Below are 12,785 nucleotides of genomic sequence, written 5' to 3' on the forward strand. Positions count from 1 at the left end.
AAACCAGTCAGCCTAGAATTACATGTAGAGCTCTCCTACTCTAAATTGCTGTGGCAGCTTGAGTTTTGAGTAGTCTTCTGGTTCTCACCTACTTGTGCAATCTTGATTTGTGTTCAGTTCATAACACCTCAGGAAAGCACTTAGTTAAAAATTAAATACAAAGCATTTTCTTGTTCTGAGGGTTCTGTAAAACATACTTTAAAGAAGGAAAAACCCCAAGTGCTTCCACTTGAGAACGTTTCTTCAACTGCAGAATTTTGCAATTAGTCTGCACTTTGTTCTGGTGAAACTCCTCATCATGTCATACCTTGGTGACGTTTTACCATTGCCATTCTGATACTGGGCAGCTTTGAAGCTCAGTCGGGTGTTGCCAGAGGCTTCAGTGGGGTGTCTTGGCTGGGTGTGCTTATAGGAGCCAGATTGCACCCACAGACACTGTCTGGAGCTCTGCTTACTGCGGAGTAGGTGGTTTCCATAATAGGGGATGGTCTTTTCTGAGTGTGGGTGCATAAGAGAGAGGCCATGTTTTCAGAGATAATGACCCCTTTCATGTCTTCAGAGAGAGTTGCAAGCTTTTCATCCCTCTGGGAAATCTCTGCATCTTTATAGTTCATAAGTGTGATTTTCCTGTAAGCACAGAATCACCCTCATTGACCAGCAGATTAGGCACATAATGGAAATACACATTTAGGGGTTGTGCTGGGTCAAATATAGATTTAAATGCCTAACTTTGTATCCATACATCAGTGTGGCCATATCCTCCTGTTTATCTATTCAAGACTGGTAGCTGATAGCAGTTTTGGAAATTAATTCCTGCACATGGGTATCTCTTCATGCCTCTCCAATTAATCTTTTGCACAAACCCAGCTGAACAGAAAAGAGATCTTGTTGTTCTCTGCTCCCCTCTGTGAATGATATCTTATGTGTGTTTTTGTTATATTTCTGTTAGTGTGAAATGAATCTTTTTTTACTCGCAACAGCCATCCCGTTGTGCTGCATCCATTCATCTCTGTGCCACTCAGCTCAGACAAGTTCTCACGTGCCTCCTGGGCTGTGCAGAATGTTTGTAACTTGTGTAAAAACATTATAATGGTAGCGTAGGGCAATTACAGGCTCAATTTGATAGGATAATAATGCAAGTGGTGGTTCGTGGACAAGCTTTTCACTCCTGGGCTTTGTCTGTTCAGATTGTGAGTCCTGTTACAGTAGCTTGCACCTGCACTCGTCTGTGCCAGTTTTTCAGTTGTGTGCTTATTGTCATTGTGTTCTGTTTTACGCAGCGCTGCTTTCATCGTGGTGTGAGGAGCTGGGACGGCTCTTGCTGCTTCGCCACCAGAAAAGCCGGCAGAACGATCCTCCAGGGAAGCTACCCATGCAACCCCCCATGAACTCTATGAGCTCCATGAAACCCACCCTCTCTCATAGGTGAGTCTCAGCCCAGCCCATAAGAGTGCCAGTCTGAACAGATGTACTGCGTGACAGATCCGTTAATTGAAATGCTTGTTACTGTTGATGGAGGTGGCTACGCCGTTTCATGCATTGAACAGCACTACAGACAACAGGGCATCTGTAATTACAGCAAATACTAAAGAAACTCAGGTTTTGTCCTTGCCATTGCCTGGTGCATAGTAAAATGATGCTTCCATCTTCAAATCTGTGCTCAGATCAAGTGGGCTTGCTTTCAGACTTCAAATTGTGCCCTAGAGATAAAATTCTACATGTCTCTTACCAGACATTTTCCTACTGTTTATTTAAATACAGCTGGCTTTTCTTGAGGTTGAAAACACTTCAGTGATGTTCTGTTTTGTAAGTGTGGTTGGAAACAGATTGTATACAAAGCAATTGTATAGTGGGTGTAGCCATAGATGGGAGAACATCCTATACGACCTTATATCAGGTGAGGATCACAAAGCACTTAATTTATAGAAAATGTGAGCATTAAAGGGCACTAGAAGAAGCTGAAGACGTGACGCCTTTGATTACCAAATTATATGGAGGAGCAGTATTTGTATTTCTTGTCTGCAGAGCCTATGTCAGGGCAAAAGCTGAACATTAAGTGTAGAGAGGATTTCATGCTTTATGTTTCAGGGAGTTTTTTCCAAGGCTTCCTTTCCCTCAGCATCACATTAAAGAAATCACAAATAGCATAAATTGGTTTTAGTGTAGGGCACTTTTGTTAATAAAGGATTAAGAGTGTGGAACAGTGTCTTGGTTTGAAAGACAGGTGTCTGTGGAGGAAGGCAGGAGCCTCCCTTGAAATGGAAAGTGCAACCCCCTTCCCTCCAAATTATTATAATTTTGAAATTAACAGGCCTTCAGGCAAAGATATGGGGAATAGGAATAACAGTTCTTTACTAATATATATATAAATATAACACAAGGCAGGGAAAAACAAAACAACCCACTGGTTTACACTGACAGAGTCAGAAATACAACCTGACACCCTGTTAGGGTGGCAGTAGCAGTCCGATAAGATGCTGGCTGCAGTCCTCCTGAAGCGATGGATGTAGTTCTGTGGAAGCAGCAATCAGGTAAAAGAATCTGGTCTTCCTCCGAAGGTCCAGCGGTAGGTAGGTAGCTCTTGTCCTCTGGAACTCCAGTGGGGGGAAAAGCTCCTCTGGGAATCCAGTGGAAGAAGGCTGCTAGGGTGTTCAAAATCTCCGTTTTTATTTGGCATGGACTGCTTGGCTCCTTCCCCCCGGGCGGAGCATCTCACAATGGGATGGGGAGTCGTGAGGCAGTTCCTTGATGGGCCATTAACAGGAGATAGCCCAGGAGCGAGTTATCGATGGGTCAGGCGATAAGGCATTGTTGTGCCCAGTAACAGGAGATAGTCCAGAGGGGGGAGGCAGGGAGCACCGCCCCACCTGGTCTCAGCAGCTCCTGAAGATGGTAATAGAATACTTTTTTTCCTTTTGGCACATTTTACACTGTAACCTAGGACAAACAGGCTAAATTATTTGTACCTAGATTCCATGGTAGCATGGAAGTAACTTGGACTTTTGTGTTAGAATGGAGCTTAAGGACATCTTTGTACAAGTATATTTGCATGCGTGAATTTGTCTGGAAACGACGTTTGGTTTTGGGTCAGGGTTTTTTTTCCTTATTTTTGTTGCATTTATTAGAAAACCATGCAAATGCTGTGCCTTTTATTATAGTCCTTGAGAACAAAGTCCTTTTTTGTAGTATAACTCATACAATATCACTGACTTTTCAGAGTACCTGGATTGCCTCTTTTTTCAGTTATGAAATGATTGATTGTAAACACACTTTAAAAAAAAAGAGTAGAAAACCTTCTATTCTAAAGTAACTTATTTTTACACCTGGGAGAAGTTTTGCAGAAGCCAGGGTGAAATTAGTGGCCAGTCTGCAGAGAAAGTGTGGTGCAACATATTCGCTCTCTTAGGTGTAGTTTTGTAGTTCTAGATGCCTGATTCTCATCTGACCTTTTAGCCTCTGTTCCCCTAGAGTCTAGTCTATAAAGTGGGGATGAAAGCACTGTTCTATCTACAGGGCCTGTGTGCTACATTACTAGATAAGAGAGACACAACTCTCTTCTTTTGTGTCAGTTTTCCACTGAAACTCTGTCACATGTCAAAAAATAAACACTTTCTTCTGCTAAACCTAAATACCAGCATTTCTGGCAATACTGGCCTACCAGTATTCTGCCTAATAGTAGAGCATCCTACCCAGTATCAAACAGTCCCTATAATTTTCTTTTGCATGTTGCCTTTGAAATGCTTTGCTGAGGAAGACACTGGGAGTCAGTTTTAAATTACTGCTGTTTACCTATGAGATGCTCCTCTAGAAACATCATTTCTGTGGCATAACCTCTTATCTGTAATAGCTGCAGCAGCCTCTTAGGGATTTGGAATACCTGCATCACTGCTTCAGTGTGTGCTGTTGTCTCGTCTGTAATTCAGCCATAACCGTGACTGCTCAAAATCTCTCAGGTGATACGTTAGAATGAGACATCTTGTAGCTTTCCAACTTCTTTTTCCAGCTGGAACTGTTTATTTTCATGGGTGTTTTATAATCAGCCTATAAGACAGTAGTGAAGTATCAGATGAAGAAGAATTGAGTTTTCTGTTTGTTTGAATTAAACAAAAGAGGAAAAGCCATTAAATACAATCCTAGTGGTAAAGCTGTCAGTGAAGCAACATTTGTATTTGCATTAGATTACATTTGGGTCAAAAGCTTAGTATTAAAGTTCACAGTATCTTACCATAAGGTTTTTGCATTAATTCAAACAAAAAAAAAAAAGTATGCTTTGCATTTCCTACAAGAAATTAATGTAGATAGGTACTTCAAGTTTTTTAGAAGAATTAGATATTAAATTAGAACAACCAGGAGCATATTGAAGAACCTTATGTAGCTTTACAGAGGGAATATAGGATATATGTCGGCTGACGAATATCACTAGAGACGAATATCACTAGACAAAAAAAAAACAACCTTCCCCTGTCATTGATCTATCTTGAGTACTTCACATGGATCTTTTTCTGCTGTTGCTTTTACAAGCAACAAAATTACCCAGAACTCTCATCAGGGACTAGAAGCCCAATGTACCTGGCACTACAGAAACACAGCTGCTTAGTCTCAAAGTCGAAACAGGGCTCGGCTATTTAAAATAAATTCTGACTCAAGAATATATTACAGGAATCTAAATCTAAGGGTTTTTTAAGGAACTGTGGGCACATACACTGGAGGGAGTTCAGGTCTGGCCTATTTTTAGGGCCAGCTTTTCATTTTTAAAAAGTTAATTGAGTTGTGGGAGAAAACTGAAGTAGAGAGATCCAGGAGGACGTTGATAGTAATACTGTTGGTCAAATGCATTTACAGAGAGCAGAATATAAGCCATGCAAGGATGTGCACACATGCAACAAATGCTTTCAGAGTAGGGACTGTATTGTGCTAATTTCTTTCTAAATGTAGTTTTTCATCAACAGAATGATTGAGTGTTGCATATAGAACAAAAATTCAGCTAAATACCTACTTCCTAATGTAGAGTGGTTGGTTGGACTGCAAACTCTTGTGCTTTGTGAACAACATAAGCATTGGATTGTCAAAACAAAAACTCAACCTCAACTTTGTTTTTTAAGTCAGTGCAGTGTAATAATTGTTAGGTCAAACTTGAATGTGACATTCATTGATTTTTTTTTTTTTTAATGTATTTATTTTTAGGCTTTTTTACTGATTCATGCAGATAGACTTCACTCCTGTACTGAAGGACCAGCATGAGACCTATCCACCTCCCTAATCCTGTATAACTGCTAATTTAAGTCCTACTTAAGGGATTTATGGGGGACTTAGGGAGCTGGTAGTCTTTGGGCTGGCCCTTCTGCATAGGAGTGAAATTTCATGCTTTCTAGCTTGCAGGGAGTAATGTGTCTTCTTTGTGTCATAGTTTTCCAATGTGATGTAATGTCTATAATAACAGATAGTACTCAAGGTGGCTGATTTTTTTACTTTTAAATTAATTTAAGGTCTTTGGCAAATGCTGTTATGTAAGTACAAATTATTGTCATTATACACCTTCCTTTGCTGTGATCAAGTTCCTCCTTAGCATTTCATTGCATGAAGTGGTGGACCATTACATGTGGATCAAGTTGAATGTTGGCTGAAATAGGTACATTTCCATCAATCCCAGCGGGAATTGCACCCTAGTTCAGGTTAGGGTGGATCTGACCCATGCAAGCCCTAGGGGGCTTCTCATTTCTTGCATAGCTTATAGTAAAGCTTACTTTGTCAGCAAAAACACCTGAAAATAGACAGCTGTCAGTTGCGGTTTGGTATGTTGTCATGAGCGTTTGTCAGGTTCTTATTGTCTTCTCTCTAGCTCCAGATTTTGGTCTTCTCTATTAATTGCCAGCTGTCTTGCAGTTAGTGACCAAAGGGTAGTAATGTCTGTACAAGGCAGTCAAGATTGATGAAAAATATGAAGATAAAATTATTTTTTATCACAAATTACTTAGTGCTAGAGATTTTGAGAAAATTAAACAGTAGATCAAATTAAGTAGTAATTCAATAATTACAGTAGGTGTTTTATTTATTATCATTACTGTTTTATGTTCAGGCAGTTGCCATAAATACCTTTTATGGGTTAGACTTCCTTTACAAGGGTGCTTATTTTTAGTGTTTGTTTTGTCCATTTTTTCTTCCAGTTTAAACTCTACTAGGAGCTGAACTTTGAACATTGGTAGGAGCTCTTGGAAAAGAACGACAATTCTGTGTCTGCATTTTTACTGAGTGGTTAGGATTGGCTCTTACATCATTTGTTAAGAATCGGAAGTGATCTGGGTATAACGTACCAGTAGAAAGAGCGTCAGAGTTTCTGCAAAGGTGGCTGCCTTTTCAATTTTGACATCATAGGCGGTTTTAACGGACAGTGATAGTCACTTTAAAAATGTCTGGATGAGAGAAATGGTGAAAGTGAAAGGTCAAGTGCAGCATATACACGCTTTTATGAAAACAAGCACATTGTGCATATTTTATACGTCAGTTTGAAGTCGGGGATCACTTCATTACTGCACGTGGCTGTGGCATACAGGAACAGACTTTGCAAAAGAATTCAAAACTCTAGGTGGAAGTTAAGATTGTTTCAAAGCCTTTTCATCTTTCTGTTTGTGAAGTTGTGAAATAAATATAATTAGGGACTTAACAGATGGTAAATCCTAATATAAGAGAATATACCCAGTAAAGCAACCTGTATTATTCCTGATTCTGCTAGAGCAGCCTCTCTTTTTCTTCTGTCTTCTTCTCTGTCAAGAAATGTTAAAATGCACCATCAGGAGAAAATAAGGGAAAAGTTCAGAATCCAAAAATGTTCCTGCAGAAGTGCCATTTCTTAAAGCAAAAAAAAACCCTCAGAATTTGTTCAGAACAGTATTAAGGCTCTGATGGTCTAAGCATTTTAAAGACAAAATTAATTGCTCGGAAGTACTGTCCCAAGGCTTGTTTGCCCATCTTGTCCTCCAAGTGAAACCACTGATACTAGTTTTAGCTCATATGCTTATGGGGAGGAGGTGGAAGAAAACCTTGAAGGATCATTGAAGCTAAAAGCAAATTATTAGTACTCCCTAGTTGAAAATTGATAGTGTGTTTCCATTAGCTGTTAATAATTAAACCTGTAATATTTTCATGTGAAAAATCTGCATTTCATTTTTGGTGCGATAAGTTTGTGGTCAATTCTTGTGGTAACAGGAGGGACTGAGAGACATGATCTCTGAAAACAATAATGGGCCGCTTAACATCCCTTCAAATGTATATTCTTTGCGTGCTTGGTAAAAGGTTATACAATAAGGATCATCTTTTATTGTGTGTATAGCACCTTGCACAGATGTGAAAATAGGGCTTCTGTAATGATGAGAGAGTCAGAGTGAGTGCTATTGCAATAAGAATAATATATAGCAACACAACTACTATACTTTTGTGATTCTCTTTCTGATAAGTACATGTTAGTGTTATGTACTCTATTTTTTCCTCTAAGCGTTGTATATACTAGATAAAAAGTTTTAGGATTTTATTTTGTGATTTACTTTTTTTATTAAAAAGTGTCAGCTGGTATTTTTGAAAATCCTGATAAAAACTAGGCAAATATTATTTAAAGTGTGTCTGCTGACCGAGGCAAAATCTGACCTTCGCAGGATTTGCCCTGTCTGTGCTGGTTTTTAAAATACAATAACTGACACCTTTGAAAAGACAGCTGTCATTCTCATGTTTGGGCTATATTGAACATCCAGTTCCTGAAAATGTCTAATTGATTGCAGTTTGTTGTTTAGCGATAATCACGATAGTATCGTGCTCTTTACATGAGGTCTGCTCTCAAAAGTGGGTGATCTGTGCTGAGTCTAAGTGATTTTCCTTTTCCATGTGTTGGGAAGGTTCCCTCTGCCACTTGTTCTCCATGAAACCAGCGCATTCCTGATGGCACTGGAGTTAAAAATCATTCAGCTGTGGCAACACCCCTAGTTTTGACTGTCAGCGTGCTAGCGGCGTGGTGACACTGAAAGCTGTACTTTGCCTGGCTCTTTGATGTAGAACTCATTAAAGTCACCGGGAGTCTTTTAAGTGGAGTGAGTTCCTTCGGGTAGGGAACATCAGAAGGCAGTCAGTGCCCTTGGGCCGCTGCAGCGTCAGGCCCACGTGTGAGGTGCAGCAGCCGGGCGGGGGAGGGACAACCGGGGTGACGGCGCCGGGCGGGTGTGCGAGCGCCGGGCGGCGGCGGCTCCGCGGCTGCTGAGCGGGGGGAGCGCTGCAGCCCGGCGGCGTGCCCAGTTCTCAGCGCCGTGAAAGACGAAAACTGGGCTGGCACAAAGGATGGCAAATACCTTGTCTTTTTTAAAGGTTTTTGTTCTTGTTGGATCTTTCGGTAACAGGAAGGCAGAGATGCATTTTGTCTAAAACCTGGTATTTTTCTGGATGCTTTTTCTTTACACATACCTATAAATCATTCACTTAGTTGAAAATCGGACCCTCCACAGGATTTCCCTGTGACTAGTAACCGTGGGAGTGAATGCCTGATATATCATTTTGTCAATTTTTTTTTTTATTCCTGCTGTTCTCATACACTTGGGTTCTCAAGTCTCTTGAGTATCAGAATGGGAAGAAAAGGAAACGGGTGTTACTATTTGCAGTGATGGAGAGGGTTTCTAATGCTTCCCCTAAAAATGGGTTAGAAATCCTAGCTAAAAAATCCCTGGCTGGTTTTCGCTGGCGATGACAACAAAGCCTGCTCAGTCGATAGAGCCCATCAACAACCTGTGCAGATGGGTCGGTGACATTAATTAGATACTGACAGTGCCTTCAGCAGTAATTGGTGGTTTCTTCCCGTGAAAGGGCTGTTCCAGCAATGAGGAATAGCACACCAGCCGGGGCATCTGCTTGAATGTCCTCACCTCCACCAAGCTGAGAATGCGGGGAAGGTACCTCAGTCTGTCTATGCTCTCCGTTCCCACTTACCACGTCAGGGGAGATACGATGTGATGGTTTGTTTGTCCGTGTCACTGTGTCAACAACAGCATTTCCAAACAACTTTGACAGGCAGAGTGTCGGAGGCGGCTCGGGGAGGCGTTTCTCAGACCTGCCTCGTACGGGGCCGAAGCGCAGCCATCCCTCGCCGGCGAGGTCCTTCGGCCGGGGCTTCCCTTGCCCTGCCCGGCCCGGCTCCCCTTGCCCGGCCCGGCTCCCCTTGCCCGGCCCGGCTCCCCTTGCCCGGCCCGGCTCCCCTTGCCCTGCCCTGCCCTGCTCTGCCCGACCCGGCCCGCTCCGGGCGCCGCCGCACGGCGAGGAGGCTGCTCGGCGGCGCCCCCCCGCACCGGCTCCCGGCCCGCCGGTTTCAGCCCGGTCGCGCCTCCGGCGCTGCGGGGGCCGCTGCCGCCCTCGCCCCGGCTGCTGCCCGCGGCAGGCTGCTGGCCGGCGGCGGGGCTCGCCCCCCGCGCCTCTGCTCCCCGCTCCTCGGTCAGCCCCGAGCCCCCCAGCCCGGCTCGCTTCCAGTAAGTTGCGGTGGTGCCGTGCTGCCCCCTCCCCTCCCTCCCTTCCCGCCGCGCCTCTTGAAGAAAGCGGTTTTTTCTGTTGCTGGGAAGCGTAAATCAGCTTCATCTAAAATCTCGGAAGTGCAAGTCCGTCAAATCTTCTTCCTAGCCGCCTGCTACACCTTGCGTGAGTCAGACTGCAGAGCTCCTGGTGCCCTTCTCGCTGTGCGGGGCTGCTCGTGGTTCCCCCTGTCTCAGAGGCAAAGCAGCAGTGGAATCTGCTCACGCTTTCAGCGGTTCCTTCCCCGGTTGTTGTAGCAGTCGCTGACCTCGAGGCACTATGAATAAACAGCAAAGCTGGGAACAAAAGGAGTCTTCTGGCTGCCATTATCTCACATTAACATAGCAGACGCGCTGCAGTGTGAACAATGCGAGTCTCATTCGCCGATAATCAGCGAGTACCCAGGCATTTGGATTACCAAGGCAACAGGCAATGGTAGAATACTGGGTGGGTGTGTTTTTTATTGTAAAGGAGCAGTCGGATATGGAAACCCAGGTATATTGATAAAGCAGAGCAGAAGGAATGCCTGGTGACAGGGGGGGCTGAGGGCTCGGGGTTGCATTCCGAAACACGTGAGATAAATGAGACATGGATGAAGCAGGTCTGTGCTGTGAGATGCAATAAAGGTTAAACTGCATTTATCAAGCTGAAAACGATCATAAAATAATTTCAGCATTTTGAAAAAGGTAACAGGTGGCATGTTAATAACAGGGCTGTTACCGGTGGATTTTGTAACTGTAATCTGGGCTGTAGTAATGCGTTGCATGGTCTACTTGTGTAACAATAGAACTGGGTGTGATGCTTTAATCTTTCTTCCTTTGATCGGATGGATGCTGTAGTCCCATAATGTCAGATGATGGTAATCTCTTCTGCTTCTTCTGAGGCAGGAGCAGGTCTCAGTAGCATTTTTATTTCTTACCTGCCTAGCTGTGATCGTTTTTTCCACATGGTCAGAAATAAATTGTGTTATCTCTGTATTGTTGCGTGCACATTCACACACGTGTGCGTGGACATAGATGAAATCTGTAACGTAGCAAGACTGTGTGTGTATGCGGGGGGGGGTGGGGGTGGGGGTGGTGTTTGCAGGTTCAGAAACTTCTGAATTAATCTAATTATTTGGCCTGATGCATTTTTCTAATTTCAGGGACTAGATTCAGGTGCACTAACTCTTTCTGAGCAGCTTGGTACTTTGCAGGCATGGCTCTCTGGCTGATGAGGCTGTCCGTAGAGTAAGGTGCCAGGAAGCAGCAGCAAGGCTGTCACAAGCTGACCTGTACCAACCCAGTGTGAAATGGAAGGCAGCGTTCCCACCTCATGTAGTTATAAGTCATCCAGGCCTCACAGGCCTTGTCAGGACTGTAAAGAAAAAGTTAAGGGCTTTCAGCTTCCAGAGGTGCTTCGCATCACCTGCTGAACTGCCAGCTCGATTTCGCCGTCTCAGTCTCCCTGCGAGCGGCTGAATTGTGCATATGTGTGTGGCTGCATGAATGGTTATTGTAAATGTGTTTGATATTTGAAAGAACAGAGGCAGGGGGGTGATAGCCACCTGCTAGCTGCAGGTGCCATCCAAACCACCAAGCTGATAAATGGCTTGCTGCTTTCACCTTTTGACTGCTTCACCTACATCTGCTCACCTAGAACAAGTTCAGAATACTTCTGTGTTTTCAAGAGGTTTGCCAGAAAGCAGCCTTCCTTCTTTGTACAGTGAATTAAGAAATTTCTAACTGCTTTAAGTATTCCTTTTCAGTTTACATTGCTCATAGCCTGGTACGGGCAACATCTAGTACTGAAACAACATTTGAGGTAATTCTTTCTTGATAGGGAAGGACTAGATATGGATCCTCTGTGCATTTGGAGATGGGAGAATCAAAGCTTTCCAAACAATTAGAGAACGTATTCATCTAGCTGGAATGAGTGGAGGGAAACAACAGACTTGAGAAATTGTGTGGGAATAATTTTTGGAGCTGTATATTTTCACTGTAAAATCTGAATGTCTGGAGTCACGCCATTAAGAAGTAGAGGGGAAAAAAGTCTCGCAGAATGCTTCCAAATTGGCTTATTTCACTTTTGCAGTACATAAAAACACCCGGTGATTTGGATGGGACTCTGTCTTATGTGTTTGTTTAGTGAAATAGACGATGGAGCCCTAATTTATGCCAGTACAATTTAAACTAAAAATTAATAATACTAAATAGAGGAGTGTATTTGAGGAGGTATGCATCACATAGACAGCATCAGTCAAAAATAAATTACTGCTAGCCATTCAAAGCCAGTATTAGTATACAAACTTACTACACCACCTTTACCACCCTTTTTTTCCCCTCATCTTTAGTGTAAACACCTTAGGATACCTGTATACATCATCTTTTAGTTTTCTTTGTGTCAGTGTGTGATGTACAGAGGTTATTCTTTGTTTTCCTTACAATATGTCTTCATGTTTCCTTGTCGACTGTAAGTGGTCTTCATGTCCTTTCTACATGAGCGTCTCCTTGATCTGCCATATTCCACCATGAGAACAGAGAATGGATTGTGTAGAGTGGTTTCTACATTCTGTGGAAAATACAGCACAAAAGGTCAAGGGATAACTTGGTTAAATTTTGGTGTAAAATTTTTTTTAATAGGAATGTGTTTTAATATCTGTTAACGAGACTGAAAACTAATTTTAAGTGTTGAAGTTGAAACACTTTGGCCAAGCACTTCAGCCACATGAAGATGGTGCATGTACCTCCGCTGCTGACACATTGGTTTTGTTCCCCTGAAAAACAATCTCAATGAAAAATGAGAAGTCCGTTGTTTCCTTCTAAATGTCCAGGGTTTTTAAAAAGAAAACAAAACAGATCTCTGAAATGTTTTTGATTGCCAGTAAGCGGAAAGAAATTTTGTCTTTCAGGTGTCACGTTGTTTTTTTTCAAATTAGTAGTCAAGGCCAAGGGTATTTTCAGTGGAAATTTGACTAGAAATAAAATTTAAAAAAAAATCCATTTAATCTGTTATTTATGAATGGATTGTCAGGGATTCCTAGCTTATCAAATTGGGAAAAAATTAGCTGAAGTCCTTCCTGGAGCATTTTAGTGTTGCAGGAAACTGCTACTAGCATTCCATCTGTTCCTGTGATTTTATTTTTAAAGAAGTTGCTATGTTTTGTTTATGCTGATGCAAAAATTCTAAAAATGTAGTGAAATTCATGTCTGTTCCATAACGTGAACATACCAAAAAGGCAGTTCAAATGCAGTATTTACACTGCACCATGC

At 42.5% G+C, this 12,785-nt stretch overlaps 1 protein-coding gene across 2 annotated transcripts in view; it reads left to right on the forward strand.

Moving 5' to 3' along the window:
* Nucleotides 1-12,785, forward strand: part of ZMIZ1 (zinc finger MIZ-type containing 1) — a 158,965-nt gene that overhangs the window by 109,425 nt on the left and 36,755 nt on the right. For both annotated transcript variants that reach the window (XM_086467210.1, XM_086467211.1), the window contains exon 4: nucleotides 1,281-1,425. In XM_086467210.1, the coding sequence (XP_086323336.1) occupies nucleotides 1,281-1,425 (145 nt within the window). The remainder of the gene's footprint in view (nucleotides 1-1,280; nucleotides 1,426-12,785) is intronic.

The sequence above is a fragment of the Leptosomus discolor genome, chromosome 6 (genome assembly GCF_034619465.1).
Source record: "Leptosomus discolor isolate bLepDis1 chromosome 6, bLepDis1.hap2, whole genome shotgun sequence".
In the NCBI taxonomy this organism is placed as follows: domain Eukaryota; kingdom Metazoa; phylum Chordata; class Aves; order Leptosomiformes; family Leptosomidae; genus Leptosomus; species Leptosomus discolor.